Genomic DNA, 22,675 nt, shown 5'->3' with positions numbered 1-22,675 from the left:
CCCACACCAACCCCATGCGCTGCAACGCCCCCCCCTCACCCCTGCACCCTTCCCACGCCGACACCCCTGAAATGCCCCTGCAGCCTGGAACCCCCCACAGCCCTGCGTGCTTCCTCCACCCTTATACATCCCTCCCATGCAAACCTCTATACATACCCCCCCAGTCCTGTACATCCCCCCCACAACCGCCTATTCAACCCCCGGACAACCCTCCCACACCCCTTACATCCCTGACCCCCCCCATGCTATATCCATCCCTCTCCTTTTAACCCTCCCCATACACATCATTCCCCCCAGCACAGACACCTCCCATCCCGCTCCGTCTGCCCCCGGCAGACACGTCCTGCCCACCCCTACACCCCCACGCGCCTCCCACCCCACGCACCCCAAATCGAGCCCCCCCCGTTCCTGCTTCCCAGCATCGGCAGCAGCACCTTGGGATCCGTCGGTGATTTCAGATGTGGTTGTGGGGCTGGGAAAAGGGGTGAGAAGCGCCGATAGAAACTTTATTCCCTGCACCTTTACCTTCAAAACTCTCCTAAAAGTTGTTGCGTGGAACAGGTGGAATGTGCAGGTTTGGCTGTCCCGTTGCTGTGGTAACACCGCTGGAAATACACCACGGATCTCATCTCACCTCACACATTTAACACAAAAACGTTGCAGTCTTCGGAATTCCTGGCTCAACATTGTGCTTTAATAGCGTGTTCATCCTGCCCCAGCATCCTGCCTCTCATTATTGCTACTTCAAAGAAATGATTGAAGCAGAGCTGAAACTTTTCTTCCTCTAGGGATTCCAGAGAATTCCTTAATGCTTTTGTGTTCTTTAGTATGTATGGTAATTCTGTTGTGTTTGCAGCTGTTTTGTTCTTTGTCACTCATCTTTGTTGTGAATGGAGTGGATGCAGATGATCCTAATGTCCCTGGAGCTACTGTCTGAGGGTTTGTGGATTTTTATCACCAGTAAGAGCCTGTATTAGCTGTTTAGCTTTGAAGAAAACACAAGAAATTATATTTATTCTCAAACTTTGCAGATCCCGTGTCTGTCCTAGGCATTTTTCTTCCCAACCTTTCTCTTTTTTTCCAATTCCTTTTCAGGCTCAACTATATTTCTGTATTTAATAACAAGCATTAACTTTAATGAAATTTAATTTTCTTTTCCACACTGAGGGGAAATGTTTCTATCCTAGATTATTGCATACCCTTGCATACCTTATGGCCTCTTGCAGGTTCGGGAGTGGAAGAATGAGGGCAGCAAGAGATACATGTGCACGGGGCGGCCCGGCTGGCTGACTGTGTCGCTTCGCGTTGGGAAGTACAAGAAGACTCACAAGAACATCATGATCAACCTAATGGATGTTCTTGAGGTGGACAGCGAAAGACAGGTAACAAACACCCCACAAAGCGGCAGCAAGAATAAGACTTACGTTTTTTTACTGGCTTTAGAGCTGAAGCAGGGATTAAATTCTCTAAAAAGCAAGTGATTTCTGTTGAGAAAAAGAATACAAATCCTAGTGTAGGACTGTAAAAAATCCCTTGTCTCAGGGATTTTTTTATTGTCCTCCTTGGATTAAATATTTGCTTGCAGTGTTAAGACTTGGCTGTGCCAGATGGACCAAGGCTTCCCAGCCTTGGCAATTAAAAAACTGGCTTGGCTTCCTAGCCAAGCAAATAAAAAACAAACAAACAAAGAACCTCTCAAAAAGGCTTTCTCTTTACATGAAGGTCCTCTACTTCTCTTTAAAACTTGAACTCAGTACTTGAGTTCCTGCTGTCTGGCCAGAGAGGCAGCAATCCAAACCAGGCTCCTGGATTTCTGTAGCAGTCACTGTAGCATCACTACTAAGGGGCTAGTAATATTTTAAACTCAAAAACTGTTTTAAGTTAATTTAAATTAATCATGGGTATTTTGCTAAAACAACTAAAAGGATTTGGGGAAGCTGATCATAATCTTTACTCTTGCGTTTTCCTTTTTTTCCTAATGCCTAAACGATTCCTTCATAATCTCCATAAATATGGAGCATCATAAGAAAGACTTTTCAACTCATTTTTTTTTTCAAAACAAAACAAAACAACCTTGAACAAACTGAATAAACAAGAACTTCTTGTGTAAGCAAATCCATTGTTGATTCTCTTAGCTGGGGCTGCCTAGCCTTGCATGGTATTTCAACCTGTTCTCATGTGCTGGAGAAAATACTTTTTTTCCTAAATGCTGTTTATTCCTCACAAAATGTGCTTTGCCACTGGTGACATATGATATATCCAGGGCGTTGGTATCAAGTTGTTGAATCAGCAGGATAAACTGTATCTATGTACACAAATGCTCAGCTCAAATTTACTGCATGTGGGGAATATCTGATTAATGACATTAATGATTAACATATTATGGTTATAAACTGATGTGCACTGTTGTAATAAGTAACTGTGGGAGAACTATAAACAATAGGCCTACCAAATTTCAGGCTCTGCAGTAAAGGCTTAGATCATTCTGGTAAAAAAAAAACCCAAAACACAGCATATGGAATTGTTTAATTTTATGTGCTGAAGTGTGAAAGACCAGATTGACTTGTGTTTCGAGGGACTGAGCAACAAGATGTTGAGGCAGAGGAGGAATCACTAAACAGCTTCCACTATTTTTAGGGTTGCTTTGGGGAAAGTAAGTCTCTGAATTCTGCTAACAGATGGAAGCACAATCCAGTTATCCATATTTTGTCACCCTTAATGCTGAACATTTAATTTATCTTGGGGAGACTTGGGTTTGAGTTCTGTTATTTTGTTATTTGCCTTTTTAGATTGTCCGTGTGGAACCTTTGGTCACCATGGGTCAGCTGACAGCACACCTAAATCCTATGGGCTGGACTATTCCTGTGGTACCAGAACTTGATGACCTGACAGTAGGTAAGGGTTGTTATGGTGACAAGAATCTGATTCCACATTTTTGGTGTTTTGGAGGATTTTTGTTTGTTTTGCTTTTGTTTTCCATGCAGTAACACATTGCATTATTTAAAAGGTTCCTGAAGTATTCCTTGGAACTTTATATTTTGTCATTTATGCTATAAGCACTTCCCTTTTATTAAATAGGCTTAAAAGCCACGCACAGAGCTTCAAAATGAAATTTTGTTCTCTTAAACAGCGTTCATCTTGAAATGAAATCTCTTGATTTGCTGTGTGCTCTCTTGATAAGGTGGGCTGATCATGGGAACAGGCATTGAGTCTTCATCCCACATCTATGGTCTTTTTCAACATACCTGTGTGGCCTATGAACTTGTCCTCGCTGACGGAAGCCTTGTGAGATGCTCACCAGTAAGAGACTATGTTATTTTGCTATCATTTACAATGCATTGACTGTTATCAATATGGACATGTGATTTAGTATGACATACTTTTTTCAGACTGAAAACTCAGACCTATTTTATGCAGTGCCTTGGTCTTGTGGTACTCTGGGGTTCCTGGTTGCAGCAGAAATAAAAATGATTCCTGCCAAGAAATATATAAAATTACACTATGAGCCTGTGAGAGGACTGCAGAAGATTTGTGAAAGGTTTGCTGAAGAGTCTAAGAAGAAGGAGAACAGCTTTGTGGAAGGACTTGTTTATTCTTTGGACGAAGCAGTTATCATGACAGGAGTCCTGACTGATGAAGCTCAACCAAAGAAGGTAACTATTTACTGTGAAAACATCCCCCTGCACGCAGTTTAATTGAAGGTGTTCTACCTTATGTCAATAAAAGCAGAATCGTTACATGATCAGAACAATCTCTTATTGTTAGTGTAAAAGTTATTTGTGTTGGCATTTGCTAATGAATATACATTTCCCTTCTTACAGATAAACAGAATTGGGAACTATTACAAGCCATGGTTCTTTAAGCATGTGGAGAAGTATTTGAAAGCTGACAGAACTGGAATAGAGTACATTCCCTCAAGACATTATTACCATAGACATACCCGTAGCATCTTCTGGGAGCTCCAAGTAAGACCACTTCAGGGTTCAAGTCCACTCTCAGAGTTAAAATAACGGTTGCTTTTTCCCTCCAGAGATACCTTGTACCTTCTGCCTCTTGGCAACACTAATGTCCTTCAAGGCAGAAAGGATCCAGCTGAGTTCAGGGCAAATATTAAAGCAACGTAGTAGTGCTAATACAAACCTAAAGGCCCTTCTTTAAAGATGCATGTGGATTAATAACTTTCTAATTTCTATGTTAGTGCTTTTCTGAATTCAGACCTTAAGCACATATTTTAAGCCTCCATACCTCTCAAGTGACTTCCAAAGATAGGCAATAGAAAAACAGGAATGCAGAATTATGGTTGAAAATAAGCCCTGCCTGAATTCATAAAATATTAATGAAGTTGGGCCTTGAGATCATTAATTTCATAAATGTATTTGTCGTGCATTAAGGCAGCACTTCAGAACTCGCTGCAATGAGGTACCAAGACTTATTGGTCCTGAAGAAATTAATTAGGAATTGACTGTGCAGGGAGTACTTAAAATTTTACAGCTTTACAGGACTGAAATACTGTCTTTCGTTTCACATAGATATTCTTACGTCACATTTTCTTTTTCTTTCCTGTTTAAAGGATATCATTCCTTTTGGCAATAACCCTATTTTCCGCTACCTGTTTGGCTGGATGGCTCCTCCAAAAATCTCCTTGTTAAAACTGACTCAAGGGGAAGCAATTCGAAAGCTATATGAGCAACATCACGTTGTGCAAGACATGCTGGTCCCCATGAAGAGCCTGGAAAAATCTATCCAAACCTTCCATGCTGATATTAATGTAAGAACACACGTTTTTAGAATGCAATAAATCTTTTGTATAATATGAATATTGACTACTACTTTTAAGACATAAAGCTCTGCTTGGTCATTATCTGGTGGGGAGTACTGTGCTTCACAATCTAGTGCAAGGCTGCAGAAGGAATGAACGTAGCTTTCTGAAAAAGGCTAAAGTTACGAGATTAAATTTATAATAGACTAACATAAGACTTTATCATCTAGCAAAGCCTGAACTGATTTTTCATTCAGTTGAAGTCACTGGCTCTCATGGAATCCAAGCTGTGGGAATGAATTTCTTGTTTTGTTTTTGATCTTGATTATATTGTATTAGCAGAAGTACAGACTTCCCAGTTCCAATTTTGGACTGAGCTGGAAAAGAGAAACCACTTTATTCAGAATGAGTATTCGTTTTTTTTTCTTTGAGATCAGGGACATTGTCTTCAGTTTTAAATGTACTCCATTCAGCTCTTAAGGTATCTAATAGGAGGATGTCATTCGTGGAGAATGCTACACTTCTTTTGAGCATCTTAATTCATTTGCATTGTGCTCATTAGAAAGTAGATCTAAGAATCGTAGCAAGAGAATTGGAAAGGAAGATGCATGTAAGTTTACATCCTTAAACTGTAACAAAGTCTTCTTAAATCTTTATTTTGTTACCTTTATTAATAGATATTTAAATATTTTTCTTGGTTTTTTTTTGTCCTTTGTTTTTTAATAAGTGATAAAGTGCTTTCTTCTCTCTGGCAGGTATACCCTCTTTGGCTGTGTCCTTTCATACTGCCCAATAATCCTGGCATGGTCCACCCAAAAGGGGATGAAGCAGAACTCTACGTGGATATAGGAGCTTATGGAGAGCCCAAAACAAAACATTTTGAAGCCAGGGCTTCGATGAGACAAATGGAAAAGTTTGTCAGAAGCGTTCATGGGTAAGGCTTCTGCTTCTCAGAATAGTAACCATGCAGTGTAGCTTAAAACTGTCTTGTTTAATATACTGTATTAATAAGTACTGTATTAATACAGTATTAATAAGTACTGTAACAATTTAGCACTGTGATAATTTAGACGTCACAATAACAGAAGGGTGACTTAATTACTAATTTTGCTGTTGCTGTTTTTAAGTGTGGTCGAACTTCACAGCTTGGTTGTGCAAACCAAAAGGAACCTCTGAGCCCTGGCTCGGAGCCTCCTCTTTGGCAGAAAGAGCCTCTTGCCCGTGCACGGGGACGGGCACACGGGCTGCTGTGAGCACGGGGGGGCCCTGGCCACGGGTACCACGAAGGGGGCACGAAGGGGCTGCCTGGGGCCGGCAGCACCGAGCGGGCGCTCGTGCCAGGGCAGAGCGGGCACTGGCCTGTCCCGCTGGCCGCAGGCCCTTCCCTGATCCCACAGGCTCTTAGGAGGTTGGATGGCTTCCCTGGAGGCTGTTCCCTTGGCTGAGGCTCCTTGCAGAGCCCGGCAGCAGCTCCCTGTTCCCTCGCTCCCTGCCGCGGCTTTTCACCACCCAGGTTCTCGCTAGGTAGGATCACCGAAGGACTGAGGTTATTTACTCACCATCTGCCATGGAGGAACAGTTACAAATTTGTTCCTCAGCAACAGAAAACAACAGCGTGGTATTCATGCCATGGGTATCATTTATCTGCATTTCTATTTTGACATACTTCTCATCTCTCAGGGGTTATATTCCCCGTGGCTTATACTAACAGCAGCAAGTCTGCATCGAGATGGTCTGGGGAGCATCAGTGGCTTGCAGCTATAAGTGATCTGCCAGAGAACAAAGCCACTGAAAGTTCATTTAAAGCTTTCCTTAATTAACTCAAAATTCAGCTTTTTATTTAAAGCTTCTTATTAACAGAGTTTTGTCTGTTCTGCAGCTGTCATTAGGACAGCATTGCAGTTTCATAATCACACACAAGACCAGAGCATTTCTGAAATAGTTTGTTTTACTCCTGTACTCTAATTTAGGTGGAGGGGATAATAGAGAAGTAAGGAATAGTCCACAACTAATTAATGATTTCATATGGAAATGGTGCTATGTTGCACTGTTTCATTTACAGTGTAAACTTATTTATATTCTTGGTCTGGTCTGAGCTGGAGTCTTTTGCTTTCCCAATTCTATTCTCAACATCCAATTCAAAGACATTTAAAAGCATCAAAGCAAATCTGTCTTGACTGCCTGGTGAGATGCTGACTAATATGAGAAGCCAGAATTGTATCTGTGTACTGCATAAAAAATATGCAGGAAAAAACATAATGAAATGAAAGCTTATGAAATTAAAAGCTTTGGAATGGAGGAAAAAGCAAGCAGGCTTTCAAAAACAGTTCAAGGGCAGGATAAACTAGGGTGGGATTGTTTGTCTTGGGGTATTTAGGTCGTGTTTGATTTTTATCCCGTGCATTGACACCAGCCTCTCGATTTGGAGGAACTTTTAAAGTTCTCCCTCCCTAGACCTACATTTCTATGAACACAAGTTGTTGGAACACATTAGAAGATTTGATTGCAGCTGGTTGGTAAATCTGAATACGGATAAGATTTTTTTTTCTTTTCTTAAATGAATTGTATTCTTTCAGACGCTTTTTCTTCTTTTTTTTTTTTTTTTTTAGCTTTTCTCCCTTTCACTTAGCAGGGCAGTAAAACTAATAGAAATGCCAATACATTGATGGCTAAGGAAGTGTTCTGAACCAAATTTTAAAGTAATATTTGAGGCAGTTGTCTTCCCATCCTCCCCTTCACCATCAAAAGGGGCTATATGAGTATTCAGCTGTTTTCATTATTATATTTTACTTCCTTTTAGAAAGAGCGTCGTGATTGTATCTTGGGGATTTAATACTACTAGCTGTAACAGCATAATAACTCATACTGACAGTTATATTTTTTAAATTTTTTTGATTTGTTTTGAATATTTACTGTTTATAGCCCACAGTTTTTTGTGTGTGTGATTGTTTAGTTTTGTTTTTGTTCTGAAATCCTGTGGCACAAGAAATGCTGACCCTCTCGTTTGGCTTTTTTCCCCCTGCAGTTTCCAGATGCTGTATGCAGATTGCTATATGACCCGGGAGGAGTTCTGGGATATGTTTGATGGCTCGCTATACCATAAGCTGAGGGAGCAAATGAATTGCAAGGATGCCTTTCCAGAAGTGTATGACAAAATCTGCAAAGCTGCGAGGCACTGAGCCTGAATAACCCAACCAAGCAATCAGGGAGAAATAGATTTACCTGTAGCTAGTCAGTATATCCTTTAAAAAAAACAACAACAAGGCTTTATTGCTGTCCAAATAAGCTCGTTCTCGCTGATGTTTTAAAGGTATGAACTTCTGCTTTCTGAATTTATGTTTAGTATTCATTAGTATGTTTTTAAACTGCTCTTCCAAACTCAAAATGATTGTTATTTAAGAAATCTGAAGTGCTAACCTTTGTGTCTTGGATCTGATGTAGTGACATAGGTGAATTCACCTAGTTTCATGGAAAATAGTTGGAAAGGGAAGAAAATACGTTACACCAGCTATTTGCCGTAGTTGTATTTAAAATTACTATTGAAAGTGATGAGGAGGTCACAGAAATAGGTGCCAAAGTTGAAAGAAATGCTAAGAGTGTCATGAGGTTGAAAACCTTTGCTTGCAGCACAGTACTATAATCTTCACGCTGTACAGTACTCTGTGTATATGGTATATATGGTACTGTACCCCCCGGGCTATCCTCTGCTGTAGGGCACTGTAGTCTCAATAGAACAGCTCAACCCAGCTTGGAAACTGGAGGAATTGTTACGGAGCTTAAGCGTGAAGAAAATGCTCTTTACTTGTGCCTATCGACCTTATACTGATCTTGATTATAAGTTGGATATAGGTTTTTAGGGATTTCGTATTGGTTTTCCTTCCCAAAATATCAATGCTCTGGCTTCCTGGACTACTGAAGAAATCGCTGCTATTTCATATGGGCAAATACTATTTTTGGTTTTTGCATGTGTCAGTTTATTGGATTTTTTTGTTGTGGTTTGGGTTTTTTTTTTTTTTTTTTTTTTGATTGATTGTTTTGGGAGGTTTTTGCTTAATTTTAGTGCCTTATAAGTGCTCAGTTGGAGGGAGAAATGGGTCATTTCGGATCATTCCGTCCTGGCCAGCAGCAGAGGGAGGCATGTCCTGCTCTGACAGTTACAGCCTCTATTATACCCGAGCGCTTGGAGGAAGTGGCTGTGGGTAAGGAAAGCTCCTCTCGTGGACGGGCTCGCAGTGACAATTTGGCTTTTTGTTTTTCGCTGGCTTAGTTTGATAGTCCGCGTGACAGGTCCCCTGCAGAGGGAACCAGCAGTGCCCTTCCCGTCCCACGCTGGCATGAGCAGCCTGCCACGAGCTCCTGTGCCAGGGTGGAGATGCTTCGACCTTGTAGGCAGAAACCCACCTGAAAACCACATCTGTGTCTTGTCCGAGCAGCCCTTGAAATGGGTGCTTTAAACCTGACTGAGCTCGAGGCGGGGAAAAAAGGAGTGTCCTTGCAGGTTGTGTAGGGAGGAATGTGAGGAGCTCACCGAAAACTTGTCAGAGGGAAGTTTGGGTTTTTTCTTTTTTTATTTGAGTGCTCAACCAATGATTTTATTTATTGATAGATGGATGTTGATGATCCAGATGAAACCAATGATAAAGCAGTAGCGAGTAAGCTTGGCCTGTCGCCCGGTGACATGCGCTGGGCAAACGGGGTGCGAACAGGGTGGCCCCCCAAGCCCTGCGCCCCGCAGGGCCGGGCAGCAGAGCAGCGAGGGGAGACGCAGCCCGCGCCAGGCTCCCACCCGGAGCTGCTCCGAGCCCGGAGCTGCCGGGCGGACACGGGAGCCGGGTGCCAGGAGAGCTGGGTCCGTGATCCCGGAGCGTTTGCTCCGCTGCTCCAGGCTACGAAGGAAACGGGACTTGTGACCTGCCTCCCTGCCCCGTACAGGGAGCAGGGAGAGAGCAGTTTCCTTGGCCCTGTGGCAAAGCTGTGATTAGAGCAGTGCTTGTGAGATAATCTGCACCGAGCAAGAATTTGGTTAGTTTTTAGAAGGGTAACGGTAAAACAACCAGAGAGATGCAACTGCTTTTACTGAAGCTGTGTATCTACACTTTTGTACTGCTGTTCTCTAGGTATGCACTGTATTTGTTTTCCACTCCTAATTTATCAGCACACTTGGTATGATGTGATTTGGTACTGTCACTTATGACTATACCAGTCACACACGTGCACACACATAACTGCTGGTGGTCTTGACATTTTTCATTGTATGAGCTGTTTAAAATAAAAATAACCAGTGTACTGTTCTGTGGTGTCTTTCAGGGAGTGATTACTTACTTTTTACCTTTTTTTTAAACATTTCTTTTCCTGTGCTTGCTGCGTTGTTGGAAGAGGCTCACGGAGAAGAGCTGCTCTCTGAGCAGGAGGCCCAAGGTGTGATGAGGCTGTGGAGACAGGAGGCTCCTGGTGCTGAGGTTCAGTGTTATTGCAAGCTGTGGCTATGCGCTTACCTCTACCCCATGACATGCAAGTACAAAGCAAGCACCTGGTAGCTGAGCCTCAAGCTCTCAGCTACATTCTAATAACTCTAAGTATTTCTTCATATCATCCTGTCAGTTCCCCTTACTTTTTATCTCCTCGCTACCTCCTTGCTCTGTGAATAATTGGCGATTAAAGACAAAAATGAATTTGGTTTTAGGTGCTACTGCTCTTGGCACAGACTAGCCCCTAGGTTGAGTAGCCAGACAGAGAGATGGAGGCCAAGATTCAACACCCTCCTCAACCTCTGGAGTTTCACATCCTCACTCCCAATTTCCTCAGAAGAACCATCAGAGCAACCTCCCTCCCCAGGCTGTTTATGGGCATAGCACATCCCCTTGTGCTGGTCTCCTCCCTTGTACAATTTGCAATGCTTTCTCCCCAAATCAAGGTTGGTGAATCCCTGAACCCCCTTGAAACTGCAATTTAGGTACCATAGTCTTGCGTTCCTCCAGTCAAATCTTTTTCAGTCCTGACAGGCACTGCTTTTCCCAATTCCCCCTTTTGTTGCCCAGCAGCTTTGCTGTCTCCCACCCTCAGGCATGTCATGGTGTGGGCATTTCCTTCGGAGACCTCCTCCTCCTCTGCTTGCCTTCCTATTGCAATAATCAGCATTTCTTTAAATCACCACAGCTTTACCTGTGCTCAATTCTATCCCCCACCAAAGGGTAATTGCAAATTAATTAGCATACTTAATCAGCCATAACTAACATGCAATTAAGCCTAAATTTAATTACTCCAGCCGGGTCTAAGTGCTACTCCGACACTGCAGAAAGGTTAACTCTAAATGAGCCAGCTCACTCCTGGTGCAGGTTTACGGCCGCCTCATTACCACTGCTAAAGCTTTCTGCTCGTTTCGCTTTCTTCCCTGCATCCAGGGTTTTGACATCCCACAAAGCTTGCAACGAGGATCCTAAATCCCAGCGGCTTTTCCTAAGCGTTCGTGCTGCTTATCCCGGTGCAGCCGTCCGCTCCCGCGCCTGGAGCAGCCGAGGGTGGCCCAGGACAGGTACGTGGGCTGCGTTGCACACGGCTGGCTGCTGTGACTGCTCCCCAGAGAGAGCAGCATCGCTTGTGTTGTACCTGCTGGGCCTTGGGGTAGCCATCGTGTTGCTTCCCACAAGAACAACGTGAGTTCCGGCACCCTGGGGGCTTCTCATCACTACCACAAGAGTAACAGATATGGGTGACTCCTCTAAGTAGTGTGGTGCAGTTGGAAAGGAAATATTTACACTGAGGGAGCTGTGTGTGGCATGAGACATGGGTTTTGATCTCCTCTTAAGCTTCTATATGAGCTGAAGCTGGAGTGATGCATTACTGAGAGTAAGCAGTTTGTTGTTTATCCAAGGAAGAGCATTTTATTAGCACAGAATAAGACGAGTTGTTTCCTGCTCTTGAATTTGACGCCACTACTACCATGTTGGTATTTTTATCTACACAGCTTCATCCACTGGTGTGTCCACAGCTTATTTGCACTTTTCCTCACAGTTTTGCTGCTTTTCAGCACCATCAAAAGTTCAGCAAACAGCGATGATTTCTTCAGAGGCAGCTGGGCGATGCGGAGCAGCAGTCAAATCCTTCCAGTTGCTCTTTGCAGAAGGCTTGAGCCGCTCACTGTGAAAAGAGGATGCAATTCAGTGGGCTCAACGTCTAGGCTGGATTAATCTTGTTAATCTTAATGAGCTTGGAGGTGAGCAGAGCTCTAAAGCCTGGCTCTTTCCTTGGAAGTACTGCGTTAGCCTGCAAAGTGATGTGGGGGCTCGTGCTGTTTGATCACAGCGATCCATTCACCGTGTTTCAATCACAGGTCCTGCTTGTCGTTCAGGCTGCCTTTTATACCTGCTGGAACTGCAAAATCAAGCAAGCCACGCGGTGCTGAAAGCTGCCTTTCCTTCTGCCTCCTCCTCCATCAGATCAGCCAGCTGAATTGTAGCTGCCCCACTGCAAGCTGCCCTCAGTTATGTTCAGATGAAGTGGAAAAAAAAACAGAAAAAATAGAATAGGAAAAAATAGAGAAAGTAACGAAGCCTTTGCAGTGCTGACGGTCTTAGTGCAACCGCAGTTGCTAATCTTGGCCAGGAGTAAAGGTGAAAGCAAGGGGCTGTCCCGAGGTCCCTCAGTAGGATGGCTCCTAACAGTGCATCAGGGCTTTCATCCTGATGATTTCCAGGGATAATGGGAGGGAGCCTGCTCAGCCCCCTTCTCCAAAGAGGTAGTTCGAGACACAGCAGGAAAAGAGGGTTTTTGTTGGAGGCTGCAGAGCAGCTCAGTGCCAGCCTGGGAACGAAGCCACCCACCCGGTTATCAGCGCAGGGTCCCGTCCTCTCCGGGGCTGCTGCCTCAGGCCCAAACCACAGCCCTAACTACACGATCACCCCTCTGCTCTTCAGCCTCTTGCATCACTCATAAATGTTTGATAATGTCCCCGCGGCCTCCCGAGACCTGCTCCGAGCAATACGTTCCCTGGAAGTCGCTATGGAGCGCGCGGAGCAGCCATCACACGCCGGACTTACAGCAAGTAGGCATCCCGCTCCAAGTTGCTCAGGTAGCGCCGCGTTTCGCTCTGGTACAGCGACTGGTACCTGATCTTCCGAGGGTGTTTCTCGTGCTTGGTGATGTTGTAGCGACCCACACCAACAGGATTCTGCAAGGAGAAGGCCACATGTGTCTGCCCGTGGTCGCAGGGGCAACAAAATATATTAACAAAACTGTCTAAGCAGCAGGGGAGGGAGGAGGAGACCTCTTGAAGGGTGTTAGCCCAGGCAGTGCCCCTCACAAGCAGCTCCTTTAGTCTGCAAAGAAGCTGGGCCTGATTAACTCAGCTGGCTCAAACATCCTCCCTGCTTTGCCTACCGCTAGCTCGAGTCAAGGGCTGCTCTATTGCAACTGCAGCGCGACCTGCCTGCTCCCCCTGCAATTATGAAGGCGTCTTCATCCTTGACCTCTCCCGGCTGCCTGTTCCGCGCTCGGCTGCATGAAGGCAGGCAGCCCCATGGCAGTCTGCTCCTCACCGAGCCGGACTAGTTCACACGGAAGCTTTCGCCTGCTTTGAGCCCTCTGCGCTTTGTTCTAGCTCCCCGTGGGGAAGCTGCGAGGATGAGTGCGGCTCTACGGACGGTTCTGAGGGAAGGGCTCACATCTGCCCGGCTCGTTGCTGTTGCTGTGAGAAGAAATAGCTGCTTTTAAGCAGCTGAATATGTAACTTTCTAGGAGGATTCATGGAGCACCTGAAAGGGCTCAGAACAGACGGTCTCCTTGCTGTCCCCACCTGTGAAATGCAACTGGTGCTGAGCCAAAGAGCGGGGACTCTCAGAGACTTTGGACCTGTGAAGATGAGGGGCTTCACCCCTTATTCTTTAGCAACTCTTTTTGTGCAAGAACGACAATGGCAGGAGAGGGCCTGAGCTCCTGGCTGAAGCACTAGAGTGTGACCAAGTCACCCAGGTTCCTTGCTAGTCAGCAGGGAGAGAGAAGGCACCTCCTGAGGTCAGTGTGTCCCAGTGCAGGACGTCTCTTGCTCAGAAGATGCTGAGGACACCAAAGCTCTAGATGTGTGAGCCTGGGCGAGGTGTATCCCACCCTTCCTAGGTTTTATCCTCTAGGAGAGGGAACAGCGATGGCCTGGGCACGATCACGGGGGAAGCTCAGAGCAGGACAGTCCCTGTGTCCGTCTCTTACCGCAGTGCCTTTTCACTCACCTCATTCCCAGCATAGAGGCAGCAGGACCTTCTGTCGAATCTCTTGGCAGACGACCAAAACGGGGGTTGGTTGAAGGAATTTGACCTCTCCAAGGGCTTTGGGTCGTACGAGCCCGGCCCTACAGCAAGCTGCGACAAAAGGAAACTGCTTACACTCAGTTTTGCTGGTCAAAGGAGCTGCTCCACATCAGAAGGTCCCTCTCCAGCTCCTAGCACAGGCCCACACGCCTATACACAGCCACTGGGCCCAGGGCCAGGAGCGCTGGGAAGCCACAGGAGCAGCGGGTACCGCCTGTGGCCAACCACGGCGGCATGTGTTAGGGAGCCGGGAGCTGCCAGCTGCCTGTGGCGGCGTCCAGCACCCGCTGCACGAGCGCCTCGCTCCTGCCCCCGGGGCAGGAGAGGGCAGGAGAGGAGAGGGCAGGAGCCTCCTGCCCCCCAGGCTGCTCGGGGCTGCGGAGCCTCCTGCCCCACATGGCAGGCTGTGTCGGTGGCGCCAGGACGGGCTCTCTCACCGCGTCGCGGGGGCACTGGCTGAGCGTGGCCCAGCAGATCCTCTGCGCCGGGCGGCGCGGCTCCCTCGGCACGGTGCTGAAGGCCCCTTTCTTCTTGTTGTCCCTCGAGGCCAGCTCCTCCACGAAGCTCTTGACGGCGCCGGTGCCCAGCTCGGCGCCTCTGCGCTGCCGGGGACAGCGTTGCGGAGCAGGAGCGGGACGGGGCCGGCTGCGGGCATGAGCCCGGCTGCGCCCACCCCGCACCAGCAGCGCCGGTGCGGCCGGCCAGGCCACGCACCTCCTGCGCACGCGGCTCCCGCGGCGCCGGCCGCGACCTGTCGCCCGAGAAGAGCTCGTAGGGGCCGCGCACGCTCACGACGCGCCGCAGCAGCTCGTCGATGCTGTTGGGCAGGCGGTAGGTGGCCGGCCCCAGGCCGCTGCCCTGCGGGGCCGCGCGGGCCGTGAGGGTGGGCGGCGGGGCCGGCGGCGCCGGTGGCACCGGGCACGGGTGGCACTTGCCAGCGTGGCGGGCAGCACGCGCTGCGGCGTCCGGCTGTGCATGATGCCGCGCGAGGTGGCCGAGCGCCCGTGGCACGCGCTGGGCACTCGCCATGGCTCGTAGGTGCCAGGGCCGGGGGGACAGTCCTGCGGGAGAGACGGGACGGGATGGGACACGCCGGGCACATTGCTTGCTCCTGCTCTCCTAGCTCGGTAGCTCCATGTCATGGACGTATCCAAGCCCAGTCATCCCTGGGGTGCCCGGTTGATGCCATGCTCATGTGGAAACAGCTGGATCGCATACGTTTAACCCAAAATACGGTTGTTTTTGTACTCCAGAGCAGGGCGGGACACTGATTTGTGAAGGGGCAAGGACTCCCGCTGGCGTCATGTGCTTCGTGCTGCCAGGGAGCAGCTCGCAAGGTCCCTGCAGTCCTGCTCTCCAGCAGCAAACACGCGGGCAGGAGGTCTTGCCAACGCGGGCCCGGGTTGACAGCCCCTCAGCCTGGCAGCCCCCTCGGCCTGGCCTTGGGGCTCCCCGGCGCGGGGCCGGCAGCCGGGACATACCCTGAGGATGTCCCGAAACCTCCTCTCCCTGGTGTCGCAGATGCCCCTGAGGCTGCAGGGCCGCGTCTCCTGCAGGAAGTCCCTGATGTCGTAAGCGCCGGGGCCGAGTGTGTCCCCGCGCGGGGGGTCATGGCCAAGGCGGGTGCCGCGCGCGGGCCGGCCCGGCTCCGCGGCGCACGCCCGGCGGGAGCCCGGCCCGCAGCCAGCCCGGCGCGCGCCGCCCGCCTCCGTCTCGCCCATCTCCGGGAGCAGCGCCCTGCGGCACAAACCCGGACGGCACCGAGCTCGCCTCCCCACCGGGGCAGACCCTGCTGGGGGCGACCTCAGTCGTCCCTCCTGTTTCCCCAGGGCCCCTTTGCTTGGGCTCCGGAGGGGAGCCCCGCGCTGCCCGTGTCCGTGGAGCCGGCTCCGGCGGCGCTCGCCACGGCGCCGCGTGCCCCGTTCCCCAGGGAACGGCCGCGGGATGCTGAGCCCCCTGCGGAGCCTCCGCGGCCGCTCTGGTTCACCGGAGCCCGGCGCTGCCCTGCTCACCACAGAGGCAGGGGAAGCCGCTCGTTTCGGCGGGCACGAGGAGCCGTGAGGAGCCCAAGGTGCCACCACCGCAGCCCTTCGTGCCCAAGGTGTCACCAACCCCGCGTCTGCGCCTGACCTCGCACCTGCACGGGGCCGCGCAGGAGCGGCCGCTTTAGTGGAGCCCACTGGCACAGCTGGAAAAAATCAGGAGCACTTTATTTACTAAAGAAAAGCTTAGCCTTTCGCTCAGTCCTGCCCATCAATTCAATGAGAGATCAGCTTTCCCTCGAGACCGTGTCTCTGTTGAACGCTCCCAGCTGAAACACCGCCCTGGCGAGTGGACGGGAGCAGCTCGTGCCTCTGATCAGCACAGCAGGCAGTAAGTCGCTGATAAATGTGTTTGCTTCAGCAGCTTGAACGGGTGATGCAAAGAGTGCCTGCAAAAGCATCGCGCCTCCCAGGCAAGCAGGGCATGGCGCAAGGGACACGCAACGCGGCACGGGGTGTCCCCTGCCCATGCCGGCAGCACCGGCACGAGCAGCTCCGTCATCAAGCAGGATTCAAATAGTTCATCATTCAAATAAGCGGGTAGTGAGCCTTTGCCTTGGGAACGTGTCCTTAGCAGGCCGGGAAGGACAACGGGAGCGGTCTGGATTGGCAGGACCCGCAGCCCAAGCAGAGGCGGGAGGGCTCAGCTCCCGGTGTCCGGCAAGGAGCAGCTGCGGGAGGGGCAGGAGGGGCTGGAAGCCGCTGCCCGCGGCCAGGGATCTGACATGGATCCCGGCTCTGGAGCAGAGGTGCCAGGCAGCCCTGCACCGCTCTGGGTGCTGGACACAACACCCTGTCACTTGGCGGCACTGACTTGAGCCGTTAGCCGCCTTCATGGCCTACATTAACCGGGAGCACCAAAAACGTGCCCGGTAATCCCTGATTTTCCCACTTCCCAACCTGTGTGGGAGTACTCATTAACGTGTATTTCCCATTTAAAAAAAAAAAATCACAAATGATTTCCTTTTTTAATTTTTTTTTTTTAATAAAACCAGGATTCATTCTTGCTTTTTTTCTACTTAAGAGGCATTGTTGGTGCTGGTGCCACGGGGCTGAGGGAAGCGCAGCCTCCTGCCGCCGGTGGCAGGGGCTCGCGCTGGGATCCGTGCTGGGATCCCACCATGGTGGTTCTCCTTCCCTGCAGCCGGGAGCAGGGGCTGCGCAGGCCAGCACCACGCTGATCTCCGCCTAGCAACCTGGACCCGAAAGCCGAGCTTAGACGCAAGACTTTATTTCTGTATGGAGCGTTGGGAAACGCCTCGCAAGGCCTCGGCGCCGCCCCACCCTGGAAGAACCACCGAGACGGAGCCTCCGGGCGGATAGAGGCGGACCAGCGCTTCCGCCAGGGCCGCTCTGCGCAGGCGCACGGCAGGGGCTGCACCACGTGACGCGCCGCGCTCCTCCCCATTGGCCGAGGGGGCGGCGGCGGCGGGTCGCGCGGCGCCTGAGGCGGCGGCGGGAGGAGCCGCTCCCGGCCCCGCTCCCGCTCCCGCCATGGCGGCGCTGCTGCGGCCGCGGCTGCTCGTGTCGCGGCTCTTCCAGCCGCTGTGCTGGGCGGAGGGCGGCGAGGCGGCGGCGGCGGGCGGCGAGGCGCCGTGCAGGAGCCAGCGGCTGCTGGTGCAGGGCGGCCTCATCAGCCCCGCGGCGCCGGGCTGCTACCACTACCTGCCCGCGGCCGTGCGCGCCCTCGAGAAGCTCGTGGCGCTGGTGGACGGCGCCATGCGCGCGGCGGGCGGGCAGAAGCTGAGCATGCCGTGCCTGAGCGCGGCCGAGGCGTGGCGGGCCAGCGGGCGCTGGGAGCGCATGGGCGCCGAGCTCTTCCGCCTGGCCGACCGGCACGGCAAGGGCTACTGCCTGGCGCCCACGCACGAGGAGGCCGTCACCGAGCTGCTGGCCGCGCAGAGCAACCTCTCCTACCGGCAGCTGCCGCTGCGCCTCTACCAGGTCACCAGGAAGTTCCGGGACGAGCCCAAGCCGCGGCTGGGCCTGCTGCGCGGCCGCGAGTTCCACATGAAGGACATGTACACGTTCGACGCGTCTGCGGAGGCGGCGCGCCGCTCCTACGAGCTCGTGTGCGACGCCTACGGGCGCCTGTTCCGGGCGCTGGGGCTGCGCGTCGTGCGGGTGCAGGCCGACGCGGGCGCCATCGGCGGCACCGTCTCGCACGAGTTCCAGCTGCCGGCCGAGGTGGGCGAGGACAGGCTGGCCCTCTGCCCCGCCGGGCACTTCGCGGCCAACGCGGAAACCATCAGCGCGGAGCAAGCGGCGTGTCCCACGTGCGGGGAGCCGCTCACCCGCACGCGAGGCATCGAAGTGGGCCACACGTTTTACCTGGGCACCAAGTACTCCTCAGTGTTCAACGCCACCTTCTGCACCGCCGAGAACAAGCTGCAGCTCGCAGAGATGGGCTGCTACGGCCTGGGTGTCACCCGCATCCTGGCGGCCGCCGTGGAGGTGCTTTCCACCGAGGACAGCATCCGCTGGCCCAGCCTCATTGCCCCCTACCAGGTCTGCTTCATCCCGCCCAAGAAGGGCAGCAGGGAGGAGAAGGGAGCCGCGCTCCTGGAGCGCCTCTACGACGACGTCGCCGAAGCTGCGCCACAGCTCGCGGGCGACCTGGTGCTGGATGACCGGACTCAGCTGACTATTGGCAAGAGACTGAAAGACGCTGACAGGCTGGGCTACCCGTACGTGATCATAGCCGGGAAGAAGGCTTGTGGTGACCCCGCCGTGTTCGAGGTTTGGAGCCAAAACGCTGGTGAGGTCACGTTCCTCACCAGGGAGGGTGTCATTGACTTGCTGAGTAAGGTGCGGGTTTCTTAAAGTCCGAATCTGCACTGCTGTGCACGTAGCTGAAGAGCCCCAGGTCCCCTCAGGGACTCGCAGGAGCTGCCTGTGCCCTCCACGCACTCGTGCCCTTGGCCACCGCTGCACAGGGCAGGCTGCTGGTGCCTCCCCTGCCAAATGCACCACGTGGCAAAGGCAGCTGCAGCGGAGACAGGCGGGTTTTCCTGCAGACTGAATGCTGGATTTGAAGAGGGAGGGAAAAGCAGGCTCTTCTCTGGTGAATGCAAAGCCCTTTTCCCTGTGAGAATGCCTTGGCAGATGAATCTGCAGGAAATAAAATGAGAGGAGGTGTTGGGCACCTCCAGCGCGCTCTGCACCTGAGGAGACGCCGGTAGCTGCTGGGGATGGGTTGGTGCTGGGTGGGTGGCAGCTGGAAGGCAGGGGGGTCCCCTTGGTGTTCCCCTGGAGCGGGCAGCTCCTTGTGCTCCAGGCGGGCTCCGGGATAACACAGTACTTAGCAGGCTCCTGGGCGTCCGGGGGAGCGCGGAGCTGCCTTGTGAGGGATACGAGGTCGGGGTGGGGGTCCCGGGGCACGAGGGTGCGGGGGAGTGATGTGGATGGGTGCAGCAGGCTGGCTGCGGCAGGAGCTGCTGCCCACCGGAACGGCGGAACTGCAGCAGATCGTTATGACGTCAGGCATGACGTCACGCGCCCAGGGCATGGAGCGGGTTCCAGGGGCAGCGGAGCGCGCCGCCTGACTGGGGACACTGCAGGGCCGGGACATGGAGGGGCAGCAGCAGCCAGCCCGGCACACGCAGCCCGCCTTGCCCGAGCCCCGGGCAGGGCAGAGATGCGGGAACTGAGCACCGGGGCAGGGCGGCTGGGGCCCGAACACCGTCCCAGCTGGGGAGCCCCTCAGTGAGGCACAGCTGGCCCCTGCCCTCCTCAGATCCGCTTCGGACACCGCGGCGGGAGCAGAGGCAGCGGCGTGGGCAGGATCTAGGGGGTGGATGGAGGTAGTGGGGAAGGGGGAATCCCATTAACGCCTTGCTTGGATAGTACCTGTGGCTCTCCACGGCGTCGCGAGGGAAGCCAGGCTCTGGTGGAGCCTTTTCCTCCCTGCATAAGGTGGCTCCTGGGCTGGGAAAGGAAATGGACAGCGGAGCTGGCAGCGCAGCCCTGGACACTGCCTATCACTGCAGCCGCAAGCTCATGCTGATCCACCAGGTCCTGGTACGCCTGGGGGGGATCCCTCAGGGGGATGGGGTTTGAAGGATGGGCAGAGGGTCACGTTGAGAGCTCAGACACATCTGCAGCTGTTGCAAAGCAATCCGCTGCTTGCAAGCAAGGTTGTCGCCAAATCCTTGGAAACACTGGGCCTGGCTCAGTGCTCTGGCAGAGGAGCGCAGTTTCATGCATCACGCTTGACCTGTGAAGGAGAGGGAGCTACGGTGAGTGTCAGAGCAGGGAGCTGCCATCTCCAGTGTCAATGTCCCTGGGCTTGCAGGAGCACCTGAACAGCCTGTCCCCGGGCTCGTGGGATGTCTCCTCCAACACGGCGCGCTGCCGAGGCCTCCTGCTCATCGCCAGCCTCAGGTACCCAACGCGCCCAGCAGCGATGCCGCCCGCCGCGGCTGTTGGGCCCCTTTCTCAAAGCATGGAAGGGGGCACAGCCGCCCCGTGTAGAAGAGACTGCTTGGACCTACCTGGTGTCCCCAGCTCTGTGGACAGGCTCGTGATGATCTGCATGCATCTGATCCTTCCTCACTGCAGTCTGAGGGCTCCGCTCTGGGCTTGGCCACTGCTCTATTGGAGCCTGTTCGTGCAGGAGATTGTGGCCACCCTGAGCCCCTTGGGCATGGGGCTGAGCCCTGTGCGTGTGCCCCGCCAGGCCAGGCACCTTGAGCAGCTCGTCCTCAGAAGGCTGTTTGACCTGAGCTCCCCTCCCTCGCAGCCAGACGCAGCCGCTCTTGCAGACGAAGGAGAAGGCGGCCGTGGTCACCACCTGCCTGGCCAGCACCCTCGCCCTCCCCGCAGCCGAGACCCTGGCGGAGGCCGACGCAGCCGGTGCGCAGGTGACTGCCCACCCACACGTGGAGGTTTGCCCCTTCCTCCCCAGCGCAGGGGTTTGAGCTACACTCTCCGGAGGCCTCCGTCTGTCCCGTCCTCGTAGCGAGCGCAGGAGCTTGGTACCGCGCCATGGCCAACCACGCTGCCGTTGGGGCTGTCGGACACCCCATACCTGCAGCAAACGTCCTTGGGAAGCATCTGGCTGCAGAGGGGCCCTGTGCTCCCCTTGAGCCTTGCAGAAATGCTTGCTGGGCTGAGGAGAAAAGCTCTGTGCCCAGCATTGCAGCCCCTTCCTCCCAGGCTTGAGAACTTGTGCACCTCGTTATCCAAGGGAGCAGCGCTGGCCACACTCTCCCAAGCCTTCCTTGGCTCTGGAAAACACCCCTTTCCCTCTGCTCCTCAGTGTGTGCAGGCGGAGCTGATGGAGGTGCTGGGGCGGCTGCTGAGCGGGCTGCTCTTGGAGAAAGCCAACCCCGCGGAGCTGCAGGGGCTCCTGGACGTAAGCGGTGCCGCGCGGGGACTCGCAGGCGGCACGCGGGGCCCTGGAGGCCTCTGCTCCCGGAGCTGCACGGCACATTGCGCCACGTTGGCCCTGCCGTTGGCCTTGGTCAGGGGACTCCGCCCTGGAGAGCCTGAGCGCCAGCAGGAAGATGGGCCCTTGGCGCGGGGTGCGGTGGGACCCCGCGGGCAAGGCATTCCCGGCGGTGTCAGGGTGCTGACACGGGCATCCCTGCTCCCCTGGCAGCACGTAGACCCATGGATGGCATCGGAGAAGGTGCACGAGCGGGCAAGGGCTGTGAGCGCCGCGCTGGGCTTGCTGCAGTCCGCAGCCAGCAGCCCGCAGTTCCACGTGAGCGGTGCCCGGGGGCGGGAAGGCGTCTCGCGGTCCGCGGGGAAGCGCKGCCCTCGCTGCCGCCCTGCTCTCCGTTCCGCCAGGCGCGGCCCGAGTTCCCGCGGCCGGGGCTCCTGGCAGGGCGGCTGCTGGCGTGCGTGGGGGCGCCGGGGGCGGCCGTCAGCGCGCAGGCCGTGCGGGGTCTGCAGCTCCTGCGCGCGCTCCTGACGCGCCAGGCAGGTACAGGAGCTCGGCTGCTCCCTGTGCTGGCCGTGCAAGCGGCGTTACCCACCCCCTCGTGGCGTGGGGCTGGGGGCAAACGGGTCACGAAGCGCAGAGTGACTCGTCTTTGCTTCCTAGCACCTGGCACCAAGGTTGTCCGGGCAAAAGCAGAGCAAGAGCAGGAGGAGGACCTGGATTTGCTGGGGTCCCCCGAGACACACGCCAAATTCCTGGAGGTAATCAAGGTAAGCTCTGCCTCCCGGCTGGGAGGAAGCGGCTTCCTGCAGCCTCCCCTGGACCACAGCTTCCCTCGGGCACTGCTGCAGATGTGGGGGCTTGGCCAAACCACAGTGCCTGGGGCACAATGCGGGACCAACACTTTGAGTGGTCCCCCAGGCACCTGTGGCTCAGGGTCCTCCTCAGGACCTGGGGTTCTTTCATTTTTCCCCATGAATTTCTCTTCCCTCAACACATCTGTGATCCTACCTGCATCCATGGGAGCTGTTAGCTCCTGCAGCAGGAGATACTTTGAACGTGGCCCCGCTGGGGGTGTTCCACAGTTGGAGAATTGGTCTCAGGGAACTGCTTGTTTCGTTTCTTCTCCCGTCAGCAACTGGGACAGCTTCTCAACCCTGATCAGCTGACAGATCTTATACTGACAGTT

General features: G+C 53.1%; 3 protein-coding genes across 3 annotated transcripts in view; 2 read left to right on the top strand and 1 right to left on the bottom strand.

Annotated features, from left to right (window-relative positions):
* Positions 1-8,615, top strand: part of DHCR24 (24-dehydrocholesterol reductase) — a 9,641-nt gene extending 1,026 nt beyond the window's left edge. Inside the window, exons 2-9 of the mRNA XM_026034593.1 lie at positions 1,227-1,382; positions 2,790-2,895; positions 3,182-3,300; positions 3,390-3,653; positions 3,822-3,965; positions 4,571-4,768; positions 5,515-5,693; positions 7,785-8,615. Coding sequence (XP_025890378.1) covers positions 1,227-1,382; positions 2,790-2,895; positions 3,182-3,300; positions 3,390-3,653; positions 3,822-3,965; positions 4,571-4,768; positions 5,515-5,693; positions 7,785-7,938 — 1,320 coding nt within the window. The 3' untranslated portion in view covers positions 7,939-8,615. The remainder of the gene's footprint in view (positions 1-1,226; positions 1,383-2,789; positions 2,896-3,181; positions 3,301-3,389; positions 3,654-3,821; positions 3,966-4,570; positions 4,769-5,514; positions 5,694-7,784) is intronic.
* A 3,130-nt stretch (positions 8,616-11,745) lies between these two features.
* LEXM (lymphocyte expansion molecule) lies at positions 11,746-17,081 on the bottom strand (the record flags this gene model as incomplete). The annotated part of the gene is made up of 8 exons (XM_026034452.1): positions 11,746-11,896; positions 12,796-12,926; positions 13,981-14,109; positions 14,496-14,653; positions 14,769-14,916; positions 14,994-15,119; positions 15,540-15,650; positions 17,061-17,081. Coding segments are annotated over 8 exons (921 nt in total), but the record flags the coding sequence as incomplete, so codon positions are not given.
* A 513-nt stretch (positions 17,082-17,594) lies between these two features.
* PARS2 (prolyl-tRNA synthetase 2, mitochondrial) lies at positions 17,595-19,187 on the top strand. Its single transcript, XM_026054397.1, has one exon. The coding sequence runs from the start codon at positions 17,595-17,597 to the stop codon at positions 18,921-18,923; it is 1,329 nt and encodes a 442-aa protein (XP_025910182.1). The 3' UTR covers positions 18,924-19,187.
* The last annotated feature ends 3,488 nt before the right edge of the window (positions 19,188-22,675 follow it).

The sequence above is a fragment of the Nothoprocta perdicaria genome, unplaced genomic scaffold (genome assembly GCF_003342845.1).
Source record: "Nothoprocta perdicaria isolate Ctin4 unplaced genomic scaffold, notPer1 scaffold_0, whole genome shotgun sequence".
In the NCBI taxonomy this organism is placed as follows: domain Eukaryota; kingdom Metazoa; phylum Chordata; class Aves; order Tinamiformes; family Tinamidae; genus Nothoprocta; species Nothoprocta perdicaria.
The sequence above is the reverse complement of the archived record's forward strand: the minus strand, read 5'-3'. Positions and strand labels throughout refer to the sequence as shown.